Genomic DNA, 21,356 nt, shown 5'->3' with positions numbered 1-21,356 from the left:
AAAATTGCACCAAAGCCCTTAATAACTCGTGCATGTATATTTAGAAAGAAATTGAAATTAATTCATTTATTCCTTCTTCTTCTTTTGATATAACAACTTCGTTTATATCAATGCACATTTTGTGATACATGAACGCGTTTGGAAAAAAATTTTAAACAGGAAGTAAACAAATAACTATAAACAAAAAGGAACAGTACCTTTGACCGCATTACTTTCAGCCAATCAAATTCGTCCAATTTGTGACTGCGGTCTGAAATGGGTGCAGGGGCAATAACATGGCCGAACCTCCAGGAGACACGTCTGACCCTGCAGAATTAACAGAAGAGTTTGACCCTTATTCAGGAGAAGTAGAAAGAGTGGATGAAAACTTGGACGTGTCTCTAGCCGCACCGCCCGAATCACAGTAAGTGTCTTTTGCACCGTGGTTGATTCGATAATTTCTCCCCTGCTTGCCGCCCGAGTTTCACTCATTCCTATTCGTGGCCTGGTCGAAGTTGGTTTGTAAAATATTCATGTAAAATACATTAAGCCTTTCATGAGACGATTATACTGCGCTTAATTAATTAAACATTGTTTTTAGTCTAGATTGAGGGGGTGGGGTGCTGTTGGCACGTACATGGAAATTTTCAGCATACTTTTATGACCGAGTTTATGGCCGAATTTATTTTAATTATGATATATTTACTATATAAAAAATTGAGTAGTGTGGAAATCTCAACTAATGCTTGGACTTCACATCTTTTGTAATGCTTTCTGCAGAATGGAAGATTAATTTCATGCAGCATACTAGCATGTTTAGTGAATTTGTTACTTTTAATGTAATATTTATAATCGTTACCATTAGTACAGTATCTGGTGACATTAAAGAAGTTTTTGAACATGGAATATTGATCATATAATCTTTTGTAATAAAAGATCAAAAATATTTGGGGGTTTAATGATTTCAATGTGAGTTTCTATATTGTTGTTTCCACACTAGAAAGCTGTTATTTAATAAAGCACATGCATGCATTATCTATATTATGTTGCGAATTATGATAGATCGTCTATCTTCGATCAGGTGGTACCATGGCCGTCTGGACAGACAAACTGCTGAAGATAGATTACGCACAAAGGGAGAGAATGGCTCCTATTTGATAAGGGAGTCTGAAAGAAAACATGGTCAATATGTCCTCTCATTTCTTGGAGAAACTGGAATCAACCACTTCAGGTATATTATATTGTTTGGTGATTGGGCAACAAATTAGTATCAACTTTTAGGCACGTTTGTCCCAAGAGACTGAAGGCAATTAAGATGTAAGGTAATTTAGATCCAAAACAGTTTACTATAAAACGTGCACTTGATAACAATTATAAATAAAATCAACTGGGAAGTGTAGTAAAAAAATTCCATTAAATCATACATCCATTGAAGACTGTAATTAATGGACTTCTGAATGTGGGAGGTATATCAGTGATTGTTTCCTTCTTCGAAACAAACTATCAGATTACCATGTGGGCCAAGCAACTTCCTTTGTTTACAGTTCTGCACAGAATCTTTCTGTCAGGTAAAATCTTGTGCCATAATTTGACTTACTTCACATGTTCAGATGTCCATAAATGGCAATGTATATTGTCTATATCATTCATGCAATAGCACTTAAAGTGTATATCAGAAAATGTAAAATAGGAGTGGTAACACATGAATTCCGTGCATTTTTGAAGTGCAGTGTTGGGAATTAACACTGGTCTCTTGGCAAAAAAACTGAATATCAGCAAAACAAAAATAGAACAAATCACTTGTCTGACTGACCCATGGTAAAATTATGTGACACCCACATTATCTGAATAATTCATCAGCTGTTCTCTAAATTTTCTGCCTTATCATTTGGAATATAAGCATTCTTAATATGAACGTGATATTCATTATGTCAAGATTCTAAAAAAATGTGTTTTATTGGACTAGTTAAAAGAATTTGCAGCTAGCAAAATTTTTGCATATTGATATCCTTACTGTCGTTTGAGGTGCTAATTTGTTATATTGGATGAAAGGAAAGTCCCAATTATCACAGGGCTATACAAATCACAGTAAAGGTTAAGTGAATATGTTTTCAACATTTATATCATTCATCAGAATTATGTTCACTGTAATGTTGAAACGTTTGCCCCAGTTATAAGTAAGCTAACACTTGTTTCATATTGAGATAATAGTTGCATAAGTAGATTGTGCTAATGTGGAAATAATGGAAAAATTCTTGCCAGTTTATGAGTTTAATAAAAACATATTCTTTTCAGAATTACTGCCATGTGTGGAGATTATTATATAGGAGGGCGCCAGTTTGATTCCCTGTCAGATTTGATTGGGTATTATACCAAGGTATCAGATCTTTTAAAAGGGGAACGGTTAAAAATGCCCATTCCTCCCCCAGAAGTAAGTTCAGTTGTAGTTATCATGTAAACATACTATATTTCATAAAAGAAGGGATATGTCATATATTTCATTAATGAAAAAATACAGTTTTAGTTACTTAGACATAAAATATTTCATTGTAACATATTAATTAAATTTTTTTAATGAAATATCATGACATATAAAATGTTAAATGAAGAAGACTGAAATATAAAAAATTTAATGAAATGAGTAATCAACAGTAGAAAAATAAAGATAGCTTAATGATTACATTTTATGAAAATAATTTGTTTTTGTTCTTATGGATATTAATAGGATTCCAATTACTTGTGTGATTTTTAAATATGATTATCATTTCAGCCTGTAGATGATAAGCGGCGAGTTATTGCAATATTACCTTACAACAAAATACCTGATACAGATGAATTAAGGTAAAATGTTAACGAGAAAAATGATTTCCAAAATTTACACCCTTTCTTCACTGCCAGATTCACTATTATAGAAATAAAAATTTGATCTTTTTTAAGAATCAAGAGATTTGAAAATGGATGCATGCCTATTCTATATCTAATTGCTGCAGCTTGTCACTTGACCTGTTCAGTAATGTTGTTTGATACTTATGATGAAAACATTAATTATTATTGAAGTATGAGAGAATGACTGTTCTCATAGGTCCAGTAGTGTGATGTCACAGAAGCAAAGACATTACATCTATCACTGGCCTTCTCATGAAATCCAGCAACAATCCATTGTTGCAGTCATTAGTCCCAAAAAAAGAGCCTCAGTGATCCAATGTACCATATATTTCTTTTCAGTCAGCATAATTATTTATAGATAATCTGAATTATTTTCTTTCAGCTTCGAAAAAGGTGATGTATTCTTGGTACATAATGAATTAGGGGATGGCTGGATATGGGTAACATCTCTTAGAACTAAAGAGAGTGGCATTGTGTACCAAGAGCTGGTCGAAGATCTGGTAAGAATATTTTGCTTTTTCATTATATTGTTTATAGCATGATTGTTATTTGTACAATTACAAAAACAGGCAGCGGTCGGTTAAATTCTTATTGCTATTCTGGTTTGTTTCTGAATAGCTCACTGTGACTGTTAGATGCTAAATCCTCAACTCGTCCAAATATTCTTGTTAAAGGAAGCACAATGTTTGTCTTTTAATATTTAGAATGGCAGTGTTGATCTTGTGGAAAACAATCTTTGGTTTCATCCGAGTATTACGAAACAAGAGGTCTCACAGAAACTTGGTCAAGGTAAGACATCAGATTGCAGTAATTAATTATATCTTTTCATTCAGTAATATATATTGGTCAAATAATTGAGATGAAGAAAGAGTTGTTGAGTTTGATCATTTGTTTTAATGTGATCTAACTTTTTTACAGCTGGTCCTGGTAGTTTTCTGGTCAGACCAAGTGAAATGTCACCTGGTGACTTCACACTGTATTTTTATGTTGAAAATCAAATTCAGAAGTTTAAAATATCCAGAAAAGGGAGCCAGTTTGCCTTAGGAGGAAGATATTTTGAAAGGTATGTTTCTATAATGTCTTCTGGTGTGTTGATGAAAGTCTAAATACCACTGTGACAAGAATTACAAAAAGTACTTTGTCACACATTCTCAGTCATCCTACTAAATGAAGCAGTTGTATTGTAAACTATCTTTAGAAATTTGGGCTAGGTAATGGGTCCCAAAATATTGCTGTACTAATTTGCCACTTTTCCATCTGTCAGTTGAAGCTGGCTTATTGGCAAATTATTTTCCAAATCATTGTGCTTTGACAATCATGTCCTTCTCAAGATTTCAATATTTGATATTAAATTACTTCTCTGGAACTCTTTAGGAAATTATCACAGTTACACTTGATCCAAAATATGTGATCTATGTGAATATTTTGTAGTGGAAAGACAAAAGAATAGGATGGCTTCATTGAATGGTGATTCTGATGCTCCTTGTTTCAGTATTAGGGCCATAATAGGACGGTACAAAAAAGAGCAAATTGTTGAAGGGCACACTTTAGGAGATCCTGTTCTACGGGTAAGATATCATGATCGGGGGAAGTAAAGATTTTTATGTACAGACACAGATGTGTCTGTACATATAGCCATCATCTGCGTCTGTCGTCGCCGTCGCCGTCGTCGCCGTCGCCGTGCACTTTTACCGATAACACGATAAGTGGAAAACTGTTTTTTCTTTTGGCTTGAAACTTACAGAACTGATGAATATTCATAATACGCAGGTCAAGTTCGAAAATCAGCATGATCGGGTCATTTTTAGGGAAGTAATGCTGTTTTTCACTTTTTTCAGCATATATGCAGCACCGATAACACGATAAGTGGAAAACCATTTTACCTTTTGGCTTGAAACTTACAGAACTAATGAATATTCATAATACGCAGGTCAAGTTCGAAAATCGGCATGATCGGGTCACTTATAGGGAATTTATGCTGTTTTTTCACTTTTTATGTACAGACACAGATGTGTCTGTACATATAGCCATCATCTGCGTCTGTCGGCGCCGTCGCCGTCGCCGTGCACTTTTACCGATAACACGATAAGTGGAAAACTGTTTTTTCTTTTGGCTTGAAACTTACAGAACTGATGAATATTCGTAATACGCAGGTCAAGTTCGAAAATCAGCATGATCGGGTCACTTATAGGGAATTTATGCTGTTTTTTCACTTTTTTCAGCATATATGCAGCACCGATAACACAATAAGTGGAAAACCATTTTACCTTTTGGCTTGAAACTTATAGAACTGATGAATATTCATAATACGCAGGTCAAGTTCGAAAATCAGCGTGATTGGGTCATTTTTAGTGAATTTAGGCTATTTTTTCTCTTTTTTCAGCATATATGCAGCACCGATAACACCATAAATGGAAAACCATTTTACCTTTTGGCTTGAAACTTACAAAACTGATGAATATTCGAAATACGCAGGTCAAGTTTGAAAATCAGCATGATCGGGCCATTTTTAGGGATGTTATGCTGTTTTTTCACTTCTTTCAACATATATGTAACGCTAATAACACAATATAAGAAAAACAAATAGGCCAATTGTCATTATACTCACAGGAGTAGTCAAACTAACTAAAACGCAGGTTGAGTTCCAAAATCAGCATAATCGTGCCATTCTTTTAGAAGTTATGCTGTTTTTTCTTATTTCCTCAGATTGAATTGTTAGGCATATTAACAGTCTCATTATTGAACTAATAAGATACGTAAAAGTGTTTGTTTGACATTTCCTGCATCTCAATAACATTGTTAGTTGATTATGTAAAAATGATGGTAAACTTGTTATTGTGTATTATGTTATAAAGCGTCAAAAATGGAAATAAACAAATATCATTGCAGTTTGTCAGATTCAATCATTTACTATATTCATTATCTCAGAATGGAGGAAATTGGACATTTAACACTGTTCTATTGATATTTTTCCCATCTCATCAATTTTCTTAGTTGATCATATACAAATGGCAGAAAACTGTTTATTTTGTTTTATGTTAAAAAAGTGTTCTAAAAATGGAAGTAAACCCATTGCAGAACAGTGCTGTCTTGTTTCAGCATATATGCAGCACCGATAACACGATAAGTGGAAAACCATTTTACCTTTTCCCTTGAAACTTACAAAACTGATGAATATTCATAATACGCAGGTCAAGTTCGAAAATCAGCATGATCGGGTCATTTTTAGGGAAGTAATGCTGTTTTTCACTTTTTTCACCATATATGCAACACTGATAACATGATAAGTGAAAAATCATTTTACCTTTTGGCTTGAAACTTGCAGAAGTAATGAATATTCATATTACGCAGGTCAAGTTTGAAAATCAGCATTATCGGGTCATTTTTAGGGTAGTTATGCTGTTTTTTCACTTTTTTCAGCATATATGCAGCACCGATAACACGATAAGTGGAAAATCATTTTACCTTTTGGTTTCAAACTTACAGAACTGATGAATATTCATAATACACAGGTCAAGTTTGAAAATCAGTATGATTGGGTCATTTTTAGGGAAGTTATGCTGTTTTTCACTTTTTTCAGCATATATGCAACACTGATAACATGATAAGTGGAAAACCATTTTACCTTTTGGTTTGAAACTTGCAGAACTAATGAATATTCATAATACGCAGGTCAAGTTTGAAAATCAGCATCATCGGGTCATTTTTAGGGAAGTAATGCTGTTTTTTTCACTTTTTTCAGCATGTACGCAACACCTTTGTGCTATATGATGGTACTGTATGGATGACAGTCTATAAAATTGTCCCTTGGGTGATCACTAATTAAATTAAGGTCTATAAAGTCACTTGCCTACTCATTAATTTTCAATTGGCTATTAAATGAGATTACATAAAACACTCCTTGAGATTTCCCTGTAAAGTCCCATAGGTTTAGCTCTCTTAACTGTGTCACAAAATTAGGATTTGGTGATAATTGTGCAGATAAATGGTGTTTAACATTGCAAATAAATTTACAACAAAAAGAATGTGTTATGCCAACATGCTATAGATGAATAACAGTGCTTTATTTTTCTCAAACTTGGTGGGGTTATTAATATCAAGTTAATACAGCTAGATTAAAAGTTTGAATAGCAGCTTTATTGGAATTTTTTACGTTTTATTTAAAAAATTTTTTTAAATTATTTTTCAAACACAAGCATCTTCAAGATGTGATTTTATACTCCCATCCACCAGAAGTGCTGTGCATTTTCTGTATTTTTGTATATAATTGTTATTTCTTCAGATTTAATTCTTAGGCATGTTAACAGTCTCATTATGGAACTAATAAGATATGTAAAAGTGTTGTTTTGACATTTTCTGCTTCTTAACAATATTGTTTGTTGATTATATAAAAATGATGGTAAACCTGTTATAATATTGTGCATTGTGTAATAAAGTATCATAAATGGAAAGGAACTCATCAAGCATGAGTTAAATAAGAAAAAGAAACTATATAAAAAAATGAGGATTAAACCTTCAGAAAGGAATGAAAATAATTACAAAAATCAGGCGATAAAAGTTAAAGAATTAATAATTAAAACAAAAGAATCATTCCTTAATTCTAAAATAGAGAGCCTCGACAATAAAGGTGATGATAGTAAATCATACTGGACCGTAATGAAAAATATTCTTGGGAAACAGCGATCGTCTTCTATTCCTATTCTCAATAACCCGAGAAATGGATCTGTCGCTTCTACTGATCAAGAAAAGGCTGATGAATTTCTGTCCTATTTCTCATCAATGTACCACTCGGACTCTGTAGCAAATGTTGGCGAAATTCTCTTTCCTGTAAGAACTGATGCTTCCCTATCTCAGATACAATCCACTATTAGTGAAATTAAATCGATAATTGATGATTTAGACCCATCTAAAGCTAACGGCCCTGACCTGATTACCGTCAAGATGATAAAACTTACCAAAAACTCCGTGGTGAAGCCCCTAAATATTCTGTTCAACGCAATTATACAGTCTAATACCTTCCCCAACATCTGGAAAATTGCCGAAATTTGCCCAATCTTTAAAAAAGATGATAAAAAATCTATTTCAAACTATAGACCAATTTCTTTACTTAGTATTATATCTAAGATTTTAGAGCGAATAATATATAATAGAGTGATTAACTTTATTCTGAACAACAAACTCCTATACCCTAAACAATCCGGCTTTTTGAAGGGTCATAGCACAGAGCACCAGCTCTTGGCGATTCATAATTTAATTACGAGTAATTCTATTAATGGTTATGACACCAGAGGAGTCTTTCTCGATATAGAGGCTGCTTTCGACAGAGTTCCCCATTCACTCCTTCTCCTTAAACTCAAGTCTTACGGTCTAACCGGCAAACTTCATGCACTATTGTCATCGTACTTGACTAATAGAAGAGTTAAAGTACGTGTTGGTGGGAAATCGTCTAATTTATCTAAGGGAGGTTACATAAATACAAGTGTACCCCAAGGTAGCATACTTGGCCCATTACTTTTTCTCATATATATAAATGACCTCCCTGACGGACTCTCTACTGATTGTTTCATCTATGCGGATGATACTTCCCTCTTTATGCCCTCGCGTCGGGGAGATGTTGATTCACATGCTATATTACAAGGTGACCTACGTACCATTGAAAATTGGTCCAATAAATGGAAACTCAATTTTAAACCGGCAAAGTGCCGCGAAATTATATTCGGCAAAGAAAATGATAATAGTACATACCCTGAATTGTATATAAACAATACCATGATACCTAGGACAAAGAGCCACAAACACCTGGGACTAGTACTTGATTCAAAACTAAATTTTAATGATCATACTGATTATGTTTGCGAAAAGGTTCAACGGGCCGTAAATGCACTAAAACCTCTATACTGCAAAGTTAGGTCCAAACATTTAAATGTTATATATAATGCCTTTATCCAATCACAATTTGATTACTGTGACATCTTCTATCATAACTCACTCCAGAAGAAATTATCGAAACTATCGTCTCTTCAATACCAAGCCGGCAAAATAGTACTGGGAGCCTTACCTAGCTCTTGTACCTCCAAAATATTTGAACAACTAAATTGGATTTCTCTATTTGATAGAAGAAAAATGCATGCTCAAAAAATTATGTTTTCAGTCATGGCGAATTTGGTCCCCTCCTATGTTTCTGATATATTCCGCCCATTCAGAAACCCTTTTCCAATCATAACCCGAGAAAATAACAAAAGAGACTTTAAACTTCCTCCTAAATACCCCCGTACCTCAGTTAACTATTTTCTGATGTCTTCATGGGATCAACTCTCCTCCTCCACTAAATCTTTACCTTCAATCTCATCTTTCAAGAACTCGATAAAAAAACACCTCACTGCTGGGTCGCTTTCAACAACAACACTAAACTTGAACAGAAATCATGAAAAAATTCTTAACAGAGCGAGGGTCGGTTGTTTATTTAGAGCAGAATTGTTTAGGCATAACTGGACTACTATTGATACACCACACTGCACCTGTGGTGCCCTTGAAACCCCTCTTCACTTTTTCTTCAGATGCCCTTTACTCAATTCAAAGTACCCTCCCCTTTACCAAAAAATAAATGAAACTCTACATGCAAGCAAGACCTCTTTCAAAACACAAAAAGAAAAGCTGTCGTTATTTCTCTACGGTCATAAATCCTTATCACCCACCCAAAATGAAATTATCTTCGACACTGTTGCAAATTTTCTTCTCGTAAACTTTGTTATCACTTAATAGGTATTATCTCTTTTCCTCTTCTTTCTTTCTGTACTTTACTTGTGCTCCTGATATATATATGAAGTTTTACATTTACTCTGTTGTATATATGTATATACCTATCCATTTGTTTTATTTATTTATTTACTTATTTAATATAATTTTGTGGAGAGCATATAATGCTTCCAGCGCCTTGCCTCCACTTCATTCTTTTGAATAAACGTTGTTTAAAAAAATTGCAGTTTGTCAGATTTAATCATTTACTATGTTCAGCATCTGCAAATGGAGCAAATGGGACATTGAAAATTGTTCTATTGCTATTTTTCCTATGTCAGCAATTTTCCTAGTTGAACATTTAAAAATGACAGTTTATTGATCATTTTGTTTTAAAAAAGGTGTTGAAAATGGAAAGAAAATCATTTCAGTACAGTTATCTCTTGTTTACATTTTGGCATTTTGAAAGTGTGACTCTGAACTTCCATGGCCTTGAAGACCTTCCCAAATCACATTTTCTGAATATTCATGATACTTTTATTTTTTTATAAAAAATTTGTAGTCATTATGCTGTTAAGTATTATGTTTTATTGCATGAAAGTTGAAGAAAACCCTATTTTGGACACTGCTGCCAGGATAGCGATTAAGGGAAAACCATGTTACTTACGATACTGAAACTTAGTGAAAAGTTTCATAAGACAGAAGTGCGCAGCTTGTGTTTGAAAACCAATGTGATTGTTTTCTGTTTTGGAGGCAATGCAGGTTTATAGAGTGCTATACTGGCATTTTCAAGTTTTGACTTATCACTCCCATCTGCCAGGAGCCCTGTACTCTTACTTTGTAACATTTTCTGTATTTTGTTAAGTTACAAGAATGATTCTTAGGATTGACATACAGCCCAAAAAAAAAAAAAATTAATTATATATATATATATATATATTATGAGTTTAAGCAATTTTTTTTGTGTGTGTGTGTAATTTTCACTGTACCTCATTCTGGCATTTCCAAAGTTTAACTCTTATCAGCCTGACACCTTAGGGACTATTTCCAGACCCTATCACGCTAACTGTGGATCGATCTATCTCCATGGGAATTCTCGCTAAATTGCAATCAATGTAAGTGGCTTAGTTGTCTCTCACGCCTACTGAAACTGGCATGCCAGAATCCTAAGACTCTCAAACTGAAAGCAATTTAGTGAGAAACCCCTTGGAGTTGGATTGATCCTGTTAGATTGATCTAGGTATGGGAACTTAGTCTGATGCTTGATACACATTTTACTTTCATCCTAATCCAGTGTTATGCAGAATAAGAATTTGATGTTGGCTATGCAGTTACAGTAAGCATAATACATTAGTTCATCAGAATTGACAGTATCCTATTTCCTGCGTTTTTATTTTCTGGTTTTTGTCTGTACATTTGACAGCTTTGCTGCCTTGTTTCAGCATATATACAGCACCGATAACACGATAAGTGGAAAACCATTTTACTTTTTGGCTTGAAACTTACAGATCTGATGAATATTTATAATACGCAGGTCAAGTTCGAAAATCAGCATGATCGGGCCATTTTTAGGGAAGTAATGCTGTTTTTTCACTTCTTTCAACATATATGCAACGCTAATAACACAATATAAGAAAAACAGATAGGCCAATTGTCATTATACTCACAGGAGTAGTCAAACTAACTAAAATGCAGGTTGAGTTCCAAAATCAGCATAATCGGGCCATTCTTTTAGAAGTTATGCTGTTTTTTCTTATTTCCTCAGATTGAATTGTTAGGCATGTTAACAGTCTCATTATTGAACTAATAAGATATGTAAAATTGTTTGTGTGACATTTCCTGCATCTTAATAACATTGTTAGTTGATTATGTAAAAATGATGGTAAACTTATTATTGTGTATTATGTTATAAAGTGTCAAAAATGGAAATAAACAAATATCATTGCAGTTTGTCAGATTCAATCATCTACTATATTCATTATCTCAGAATGGAGGAAATTGCACATTTAACACTGTTCTATTGATATTTTTCCCATCTCATCAATTTTCTTAGTTGATCATATACAAATGGCAGAAAACTGTTTATTTTGTTTTATGTTAAAAAAGTGTTTTAAAAATGGAAGTAAACCCATTGCAGAACAGTGCTGTCTTGTTTCAGCATATATGCAGCACCGATAACAGGATAAGTGGAAAACCATTTTACCTTTTCCCTTGAAACTTACAAAACTGATGAATATTCATAATACGCAGGTCAAGTTCGAAAATCAGCATGATCGGGTCATTTTTAGGGAAGTAATGCTGTTTTTCACTTTTTTCACCATATATGCAACACTGATAACATGATAAGTGAAAAATCATTTTACCTTTTGGCTTGAAACTTGCAGAAGTAATGAATATTCATATTACGCAGGTCAAGTTTGAAAATCAGCATTATCGGGTCATTTTTAGGGTAGTTATGCTGTTTTTTCACTTTTTTCAGCATATATGCAGCACCGATAACACGATAAGTGGAAAATCATTTTACCTTTTGGTTTCAAACTTACAGAACTGATGAATATTCATAATACACAGGTCAAGTTTGAAAATCAGTATGATTGGGTCATTTTTAGGGAAGTTATGCTGTTTTTCACTTTTTTCAGCATATATGCAACACTGATAACATGATAAGTGGAAAACCATTTTACCTTTTGGTTTGAAACTTGCAGAACTAATGAATATTCATAATACGCAGGTCAAGTTTGAAAATCAGCATCATCGGGTCATTTTTAGGGAAGTAATGCTGTTTTTTTCACTTTTTTCAGCATGTACGCAACACCTTTGTGCTATATGATGGTACTGTATGGATGACAGTCTATAAAATTGTCCCTTGGGTGATCACTAATTAAATTAAGGTCTATAAAGTCACTTGCCTACTCATTAATTTTCAATTGGCTATTAAATGAGATTACATAAAACACTCCTTGAGATTTCCCTGTAAAGTCCCATAGGTTTAGCTCTCTTAACTGTGTCACAAAATTAGGATTTGGTGATAATTGTGCAGATAAATGGTGTTTAACATTGCAAATAAATTTACAACAAAAAGAATGTGTTATGCCAACATGCTATAGATGAATAACAGTGCTTTATTTTTCTCAAACTTGGTGGGGTTATTAATATCAAGTTAATACAGCTAGATTAAAAGTTTGAATAGCAGCTTTATTGGAATTTTTTACGTTTTATTTAAAAAATTTTTTTAAATTATTTTTCAAACACAAGCATCTTCAAGATGTGATTTTATACTCCCATCCACCAGAAGTGCTGTGCATTTTCTGTATTTTTGTATATAATTGTTATTTCTTCAGATTTAATTCTTAGGCATGTTAACAGTCTCATTATGGAACTAATAAGATATGTAAAAGTGTTGTTTTGACATTTTCTGCTTCTTAACAATATTGTTTGTTGATTATATAAAAATGATGGTAAACCTGTTATAATATTGTGCATTGTGTAATAAAGTATCATAAATGGAAAGGAACTCATCAAGCATGAGTTAAATAAGAAAAAGAAACTATATAAAAAAATGAGGATTAAACCTTCAGAAAGGAATGAAAATAATTACAAAAATCAGGCGATAAAAGTTAAAGAATTAATAATTAAAACAAAAGAATCATTCCTTAATTCTAAAATAGAGAGCCTCGACAATAAAGGTGATGATAGTAAATCATACTGGACCGTAATGAAAAATATTCTTGGGAAACAGCGATCGTCTTCTATTCCTATTCTCAATAACCCGAGAAATGGATCTGTCGCTTCTACTGATCAAGAAAAGGCTGATGAATTTCTGTCCTATTTCTCATCAATGTACCACTCGGACTCTGTAGCAAATGTTGGCGAAATTCTCTTTCCTGTAAGAACTGATGCTTCCCTATCTCAGATACAATCCACTATTAGTGAAATTAAATCGATAATTGATGATTTAGACCCATCTAAAGCTAACGGCCCTGACCTGATTACCGTCAAGATGATAAAACTTACCAAAAACTCCGTGGTGAAGCCCCTAAATATTCTGTTCAACGCAATTATACAGTCTAATACCTTCCCCAACATCTGGAAAATTGCCGAAATTTGCCCAATCTTTAAAAAAGATGATAAAAAATCTATTTCAAACTATAGACCAATTTCTTTACTTAGTATTATATCTAAGATTTTAGAGCGAATAATATATAATAGAGTGATTAACTTTATTCTGAACAACAAACTCCTATACCCTAAACAATCCGGCTTTTTGAAGGGTCATAGCACAGAGCACCAGCTCTTGGCGATTCATAATTTAATTACGAGTAATTCTATTAATGGTTATGACACCAGAGGAGTCTTTCTCGATATAGAGGCTGCTTTCGACAGAGTTCCCCATTCACTCCTTCTCCTTAAACTCAAGTCTTACGGTCTAACCGGCAAACTTCATGCACTATTGTCATCGTACTTGACTAATAGAAGAGTTAAAGTACGTGTTGGTGGGAAATCGTCTAATTTATCTAAGGGAGGTTACATAAATACAAGTGTACCCCAAGGTAGCATACTTGGCCCATTACTTTTTCTCATATATATAAATGACCTCCCTGACGGACTCTCTACTGATTGTTTCATCTATGCGGATGATACTTCCCTCTTTATGCCCTCGCGTCGGGGAGATGTTGATTCACATGCTATATTACAAGGTGACCTACGTACCATTGAAAATTGGTCCAATAAATGGAAACTCAATTTTAAACCGGCAAAGTGCCGCGAAATTATATTCGGCAAAGAAAATGATAATAGTACATACCCTGAATTGTATATAAACAATACCATGATACCTAGGACAAAGAGCCACAAACACCTGGGACTAGTACTTGATTCAAAACTAAATTTTAATGATCATACTGATTATGTTTGCGAAAAGGTTCAACGGGCCGTAAATGCACTAAAACCTCTATACTGCAAAGTTAGGTCCAAACATTTAAATGTTATATATAATGCCTTTATCCAATCACAATTTGATTACTGTGACATCTTCTATCATAACTCACTCCAGAAGAAATTATCGAAACTATCGTCTCTTCAATACCAAGCCGGCAAAATAGTACTGGGAGCCTTACCTAGCTCTTGTACCTCCAAAATATTTGAACAACTAAATTGGATTTCTCTATTTGATAGAAGAAAAATGCATGCTCAAAAAATTATGTTTTCAGTCATGGCGAATTTGGTCCCCTCCTATGTTTCTGATATATTCCGCCCATTCAGAAACCCTTTTCCAATCATAACCCGAGAAAATAACAAAAGAGACTTTAAACTTCCTCCTAAATACCCCCGTACCTCAGTTAACTATTTTCTGATGTCTTCATGGGATCAACTCTCCTCCTCCACTAAATCTTTACCTTCAATCTCATCTTTCAAGAACTCGATAAAAAAACACCTCACTGCTGGGTCGCTTTCAACAACAACACTAAACTTGAACAGAAATCATGAAAAAATTCTTAACAGAGCGAGGGTCGGTTGTTTATTTAGAGCAGAATTGTTTAGGCATAACTGGACTACTATTGATACACCACACTGCACCTGTGGTGCCCTTGAAACCCCTCTTCACTTTTTCTTCAGATGCCCTTTACTCAATTCAAAGTACCCTCCCCTTTACCAAAAAATAAATGAAACTCTACATGCAAGCAAGACCTCTTTCAAAACACAAAAAGAAAAGCTGTCGTTATTTCTCTACGGTCATAAATCCTTATCACCCACCCAAAATGAAATTATCTTCGACACTGTTGCAAATTTTCTTCTCGTAAACTTTGTTATCACTTAATAGGTATTATCTCTTTTCCTCTTCTTTCTTTCTGTACTTTACTTGTGCTCCTGATATATATATGAAGTTTTACATTTACTCTGTTGTATATATGTATATACCTATCCATTTGTTTTATTTATTTATTTACTTATTTAATATAATTTTGTGGAGAGCATATAATGCTTCCAGCGCCTTGCCTCCACTTCATTCTTTTGAATAAACGTTGTTTAAAAAAATTGCAGTTTGTCAGATTTAATCATTTACTATGTTCAGCATCTGCAAATGGAGCAAATGGGACATTGAAAATTGTTCTATTGCTATTTTTCCTATGTCAGCAATTTTCCTAGTTGAACATTTAAAAATGACAGTTTATTGATCATTTTGTTTTAAAAAAGGTGTTGAAAATGGAAAGAAAATCATTTCAGTACAGTTATCTCTTGTTTACATTTTGGCATTTTGAAAGTGTGACTCTGAACTTCCATGGCCTTGAAGACCTTCCCAAATCACATTTTCTGAATATTCATGATACTTTTATTTTTTTATAAAAAATTTGTAGTCATTATGCTGTTAAGTATTATGTTTTATTGCATGAAAGTTGAAGAAAACCCTATTTTGGACACTGCTGCCAGGATAGCGATTAAGGGAAAACCATGTTACTTACGATACTGAAACTTAGTGAAAAGTTTCATAAGACAGAAGTGCGCAGCTTGTGTTTGAAAACCAATGTGATTGTTTTCTGTTTTGGAGGCAATGCAGGTTTATAGAGTGCTATACTGGCATTTTCAAGTTTTGACTTATCACTCCCATCTGCCAGGAGCCCTGTACTCTTACTTTGTAACATTTTCTGTATTTTGTTAAGTTACAAGAATGATTCTTAGGATTGACATACAGCCCAAAAAAAAAAAAAATTAATTATATATATATATATATATATTATGAGTTTAAGCAATTTTTTTTGTGTGTGTGTGTAATTTTCACTGTACCTCATTCTGGCATTTCCAAAGTTTAACTCTTATCAGCCTGACACCTTAGGGACTATTTCCAGACCCTATCACGCTAACTGTGGATCGATCTATCTCCATGGGAATTCTCGCTAAATTGCAATCAATGTAAGTGGCTTAGTTGTCTCTCACGCCTACTGAAACTGGCATGCCAGAATCCTAAGACTCTCAAACTGAAAGCAATTTAGTGAGAAACCCCTTGGAGTTGGATTGATCCTGTTAGATTGATCTAGGTATGGGAACTTAGTCTGATGCTTGATACACATTTTACTTTCATCCTAATCCAGTGTTATGCAGAATAAGAATTTGATGTTGGCTATGCAGTTACAGTAAGCATAATACATTAGTTCATCAGAATTGACAGTATCCTATTTCCTGCGTTTTTATTTTCTGGTTTTTGTCTGTACATTTGACAGCTTTGCTGCCTTGTTTCAGCATATATACAGCACCGATAACACGATAAGTGGAAAACCATTTTACTTTTTGGCTTGAAACTTACAGATCTGATGAATATTTATAATACGCAGGTCAAGTTCGAAAATCAGCATGATCGGGCCATTTTTAGGGAAGTAATGCTGTTTTTTCACTTCTTTCAACATATATGCAACGCTAATAACACAATATAAGAAAAACAGATAGGCCAATTGTCATTATACTCACAGGAGTAGTCAAACTAACTAAAACGCAGGTTGAGTTCCAAAATCAGCATAATCGGGCCATTCTTTTAGAAGTTATGCTGTTTTTTCTTATTTCCTCAGATTGAATTGTTAGGCATGTTAACAGTCTCATTATTGAACTAATAAGATATGTAAAATTGTTTGTGTGACATTTCCTGCATCTTAATAACATTGTTAGTTGATTATGTAAAAATGATGGTAAACTTATTATTGTGTATTATGTTATAAAGTGTCAAAAATGGAAATAAACAAATATCATTGCAGTTTGTCAGATTCAATCATCTACTATATTCATTATCTCAGAATGGAGGAAATTGCACATTTAACACTGTTCTATTGATATTTTTCCCATCTCATCAATTTTCTTAGTTGATCATATACAAATGGCAGAAAACTGTTTATTTTGTTTTATGTTAAAAAAGTGTTTTAAAAATGGAAGTAAACCCATTGCAGAACAGTGCTGTCTTGTTTCAGCATATATGCAGCACCGATAACAGGATAAGTGGAAAACCATTTTACCTTTTCCCTTGAAACTTACAAAACTGATGAATATTCATAATACGCAGGTCAAGTTCGAAAATCAGCATGATCGGGTCATTTTTAGGGAAGTAATGCTGTTTTTCACTTTTTTCACCATATATGCAACACTGATAACATGATAAGTGAAAAATCATTTTACCTTTTGGCTTGAAACTTGCAGAACTAATGAATATTTATAATACGCAGGTCAAGTTCGAAAATCAGCATGATCGGGTCATTTTTAGGGTAGTTATGCTGTTTTTTCACTTTTTTCAGCATATATGCAGCACCGATAACACGATAAGTGGAAAACCATTTTACCTTTTGGTTTCAAACTTACAGAACTGATGAATATTCATAATACGCAGGTCAAGTTTGAAAATCAGTATGATTGGGTCATTTTTAGGGAAGTTATGCTGTTTTTCACTTTTTTCAGCATATATGCAACACTGATAACATGATAAGTGGAAAACCATTTAACCTTTTGGTTTGAAACTTGCAGAACTAATGAATATTCATAATACGCAGGTCAAGTTTGAAAATCAGCACGATCGGGTCATTTTTAGGGAAGTAATGCTGTTTTTTCACTTTTTTCGGCATGTATGCAACACCTTTGTGCTATATGACGGTACTGTATGGATAGCAGTCTTTAAAATTATCCCTTGGGTGATCACTAATTAAATTAAGGTCTATAAAGTCACTTGCCTACTCATTAATTTTCAATTGGCCATTAAATGAGATTACATAAAACACTCCTTGAGATTTCCATGTCCCATAGGTTTAGCTCTCTTAACTGTGTCACAAAATTAGGATTTGGTGATAATTGTGCAGATAAATGGTGTGTAACATTGCAAATAATTTACAACAAAAAGAATGTGTTATGCCAACATGCTATAGATGAATAACAGTGCTTTATTTTTCTCAAACTTGGTGGGGTTATTAATATCAAGTTAATACAGCTAGATTAAAAGTTTGAATAGCAGCTTTATTGGAATTTTTTACGTTTTATTTAAAATTTTTTTAAAATTATTTTTCAAACACTAGCATCTTTAAGATGTGATTTTATACTCCCATCCACCAGAAGTGCTGTGCATTTTCTGTATTTTTGTATATAATTGTTATTTCTTCAGATTTAATTCTTAGGCATGTTAACAGTCTCATTATGGAACTAATAAGATATGTAAAAGTGTTGTTTTGACATTTTCTGCTTCTTAACAATATTGTTTGTTGATTACATAAAAATGACGGTAAACCTGTTATAATATTGTGCATTGTGTAATAAAGTATCATAAATGGAAAGGAACTCATCATTGCAGTGTGTCAGATAATCATTCACTATGTTCAGCATCTGCAAATGGAGCAAATTGGACATTGAAAATTGTTCTATTGATATTTTTCCTATGTCAACAATTTTCCTAGTTGAACATTTAAAAATGACAGTTTATTGATCATTTTGTTTTAAAAAAGGTGTTGAAAATGGAAAGAAAATCATTTCAGTACAGTTATCTCTTGTTTACATTTTGGCATTTTGAAAGTGTGACTCTGAACTTCCATGGCCTTGAAGACCTTCCCAAATCACATTTTCTGAATATTCATGATACTTTTATTTTTTTATAAAAAATTTGTAGTCATTATGCTGTTAAGTATTATGTTTTATTGCATGAAAGTTGAAGAAAACCCTATTTTGGACACTGCTGCCAGGATAGCGATTAAGGGAAAACCATGTTACTTACGATACTGAAACTTAGTGAAAAGTTTCATAAGACAGAAGTGCGCAGCTTGTGTTTGAAAACCAATGTGATTGTTTTCTGTTTTGGAGGCAATGCAGGTTTATAGAGTGCTATACTGGCATTTTCAAGTTTTGACTTATCACTCCCATCTGCCAGGAGCCCTGTACTCTTACTTTGTAACATTTTCTGTATTTTGTTAAGTTACAAGAATGATTCTTAGGATTGACATACAGCCCAAAAAAAAAAAAAAATTAATTATATATATATATATATATATTATGAGTTTAAGCAATTTTTTTTGTGTGTGTGTGTAATTTTCACTGTACCTCATTCTGGCATTTCCAAAGTTTAACTCTTATCAGCCTGACACCTTAGGGACTATTTCCAGACCCTATCACGCTAACTGTGGATCGATCTATCTCCATGGGAATTCTCGCTAAATTGCAATCAATGTAAGTGGCTTAGTTGTCTCTCACGCCTACTGAAACTGGCATGCCAGAATCCTAAGACTCTCAAACTGAAAGCAATTTAGTGAGAAACCCCTTGGAGTTGGATTGATCCTGTTAGATTGATCTAGGTATGGGAACTTAGTCTGATGCTTGATACACATTTTACTTTCATCCTAATCCAGTGTTATGCAGAATAAGAATTTGATGTTGGCTATGCAGTTACAGTAAGCATAATACATTAGTTCATCAGAATTGACAGTATCCTATTTCCTGCGTTTTTATTTTCTGGTTTTTGTCTGTACATTTGACAGCTTTGCTGCCTTGTTTAATATTTGTGAATTTTCAATGAATTATTAGACAAAGAATATGTACATGTACACATATATTATCCATATGACAAAAAGCTTAGATATTTTGTGATTGTTTGAAAATGTCATAATTTAATGCTTTGGAGTAGAAGAGATAAATTATTGGCGCATAAAGCAAAACATGGCCTTTTAGAGGCCACTTATACTTTTTATGTCAACGTCATTATGATTTTAGAAATATTCTTTGATCATTGAAGATTTGTTAAAAATTACAGAATGCAACAGAAGGTGATGAATGTATCCATGAACTGGATACAGATGAAACGGATGCAAGAACAAGACAGATCTATGCTACAATACGGCAGATGCAAAGTAGTGGTTCAAATTTTCTCATCAACAGAAATGATCACATTGTCCTGAAAGGATTTTTGAACAAAAAAAGTAAGTCTCTTTATGTCTTCAGAATTGCCTGAAATTGATATGGTATTAGTAAGAATTTTATTTATTAATAATAAGGCTGCAGGTACCTTGAAATATTTACAAAATTACTAAATACTAAATACTAGAAACCATGTAGTTATGCAAACTTCAAAGAGATATTTTTACCAAAAGTCCTGGTCAGTATCACGATTAAGTTAATGTCCTTATGCTTCACAGCTTGAAAACTTCTGTATATTATGTGCAATGATTGTAAAATTGAATTCCCTTTACCTACAATATTCTCAATTATTGTTTTAAGATCAAGAGATTTTTCTCTTGCTAGTTGTGACAGATATCATCTTTGCATATTCATTATGGGTCTTTTTTGACGTTCAAACATGGTTTTGCAGAGGAGGATTCTTCCCTTGCCCAAATGTCTCGTAAAAATTTGAATAGACGTTGACAGCCCTAGCATTTTACACATTCCAAAAGTGTTCAAGATAACCCTTTTCCCATCAAACCACTGCTGGTGCTATTCATTTGTGTGTGATTTTCCAGCATCTGCAACTTACAAGTTCATATTTATCCCAAAGGATGAGTAAAAAATATTAAAATTACAATTTTTGACTAAAACAAGGTATTATACCATTTAATTCATAAGGAAAGATATCTGTTGTAAGCAATTTTTATCAGTGAGTTAAATAATGTGATACCTTTACATTTGCAGGTGAAAGGGGAAACAAATGGAAAAATATGCACTTTGTACTGAATGGGACCGAGCATCAGTTATACTTTTTTGAAAATGATAAGGTACAAAGATCTACAAATTCCTTGAAGTTATATTGTCTTAAG

General features: G+C 33.3%; 1 protein-coding gene across 1 annotated transcript in view; it reads left to right on the top strand.

Moving 5' to 3' along the window:
- The first annotated feature begins 226 nt into the window (after window positions 1–226).
- The window catches only part of LOC106150987 (ras GTPase-activating protein 1), a 31,202-nt gene continuing 10,072 nt past the window's right edge, over window positions 227–21,356 (top strand). The window contains exons 1-10 of the mRNA XM_087018726.1: window positions 227–403; window positions 1,061–1,210; window positions 2,275–2,410; window positions 2,750–2,820; window positions 3,248–3,365; window positions 3,570–3,654; window positions 3,784–3,928; window positions 4,358–4,433; window positions 20,360–20,525; window positions 21,232–21,314. Coding sequence (XP_086874852.1) covers window positions 276–403; window positions 1,061–1,210; window positions 2,275–2,410; window positions 2,750–2,820; window positions 3,248–3,365; window positions 3,570–3,654; window positions 3,784–3,928; window positions 4,358–4,433; window positions 20,360–20,525; window positions 21,232–21,314 — 1,158 coding nt within the window. The 5' untranslated portion in view covers window positions 227–275. The remainder of the gene's footprint in view (window positions 404–1,060; window positions 1,211–2,274; window positions 2,411–2,749; window positions 2,821–3,247; window positions 3,366–3,569; window positions 3,655–3,783; window positions 3,929–4,357; window positions 4,434–20,359; window positions 20,526–21,231; window positions 21,315–21,356) is intronic.

Source organism: Lingula anatina, chromosome 1 (assembly GCF_051362555.1).
Source record: "Lingula anatina isolate TDL-2025a chromosome 1, LinAna3.0, whole genome shotgun sequence".
Taxonomy (NCBI): domain Eukaryota; kingdom Metazoa; phylum Brachiopoda; class Lingulata; order Lingulida; family Lingulidae; genus Lingula; species Lingula anatina.
The sequence above is the reverse complement of the archived record's forward strand: the minus strand, read 5'-3'. Positions and strand labels throughout refer to the sequence as shown.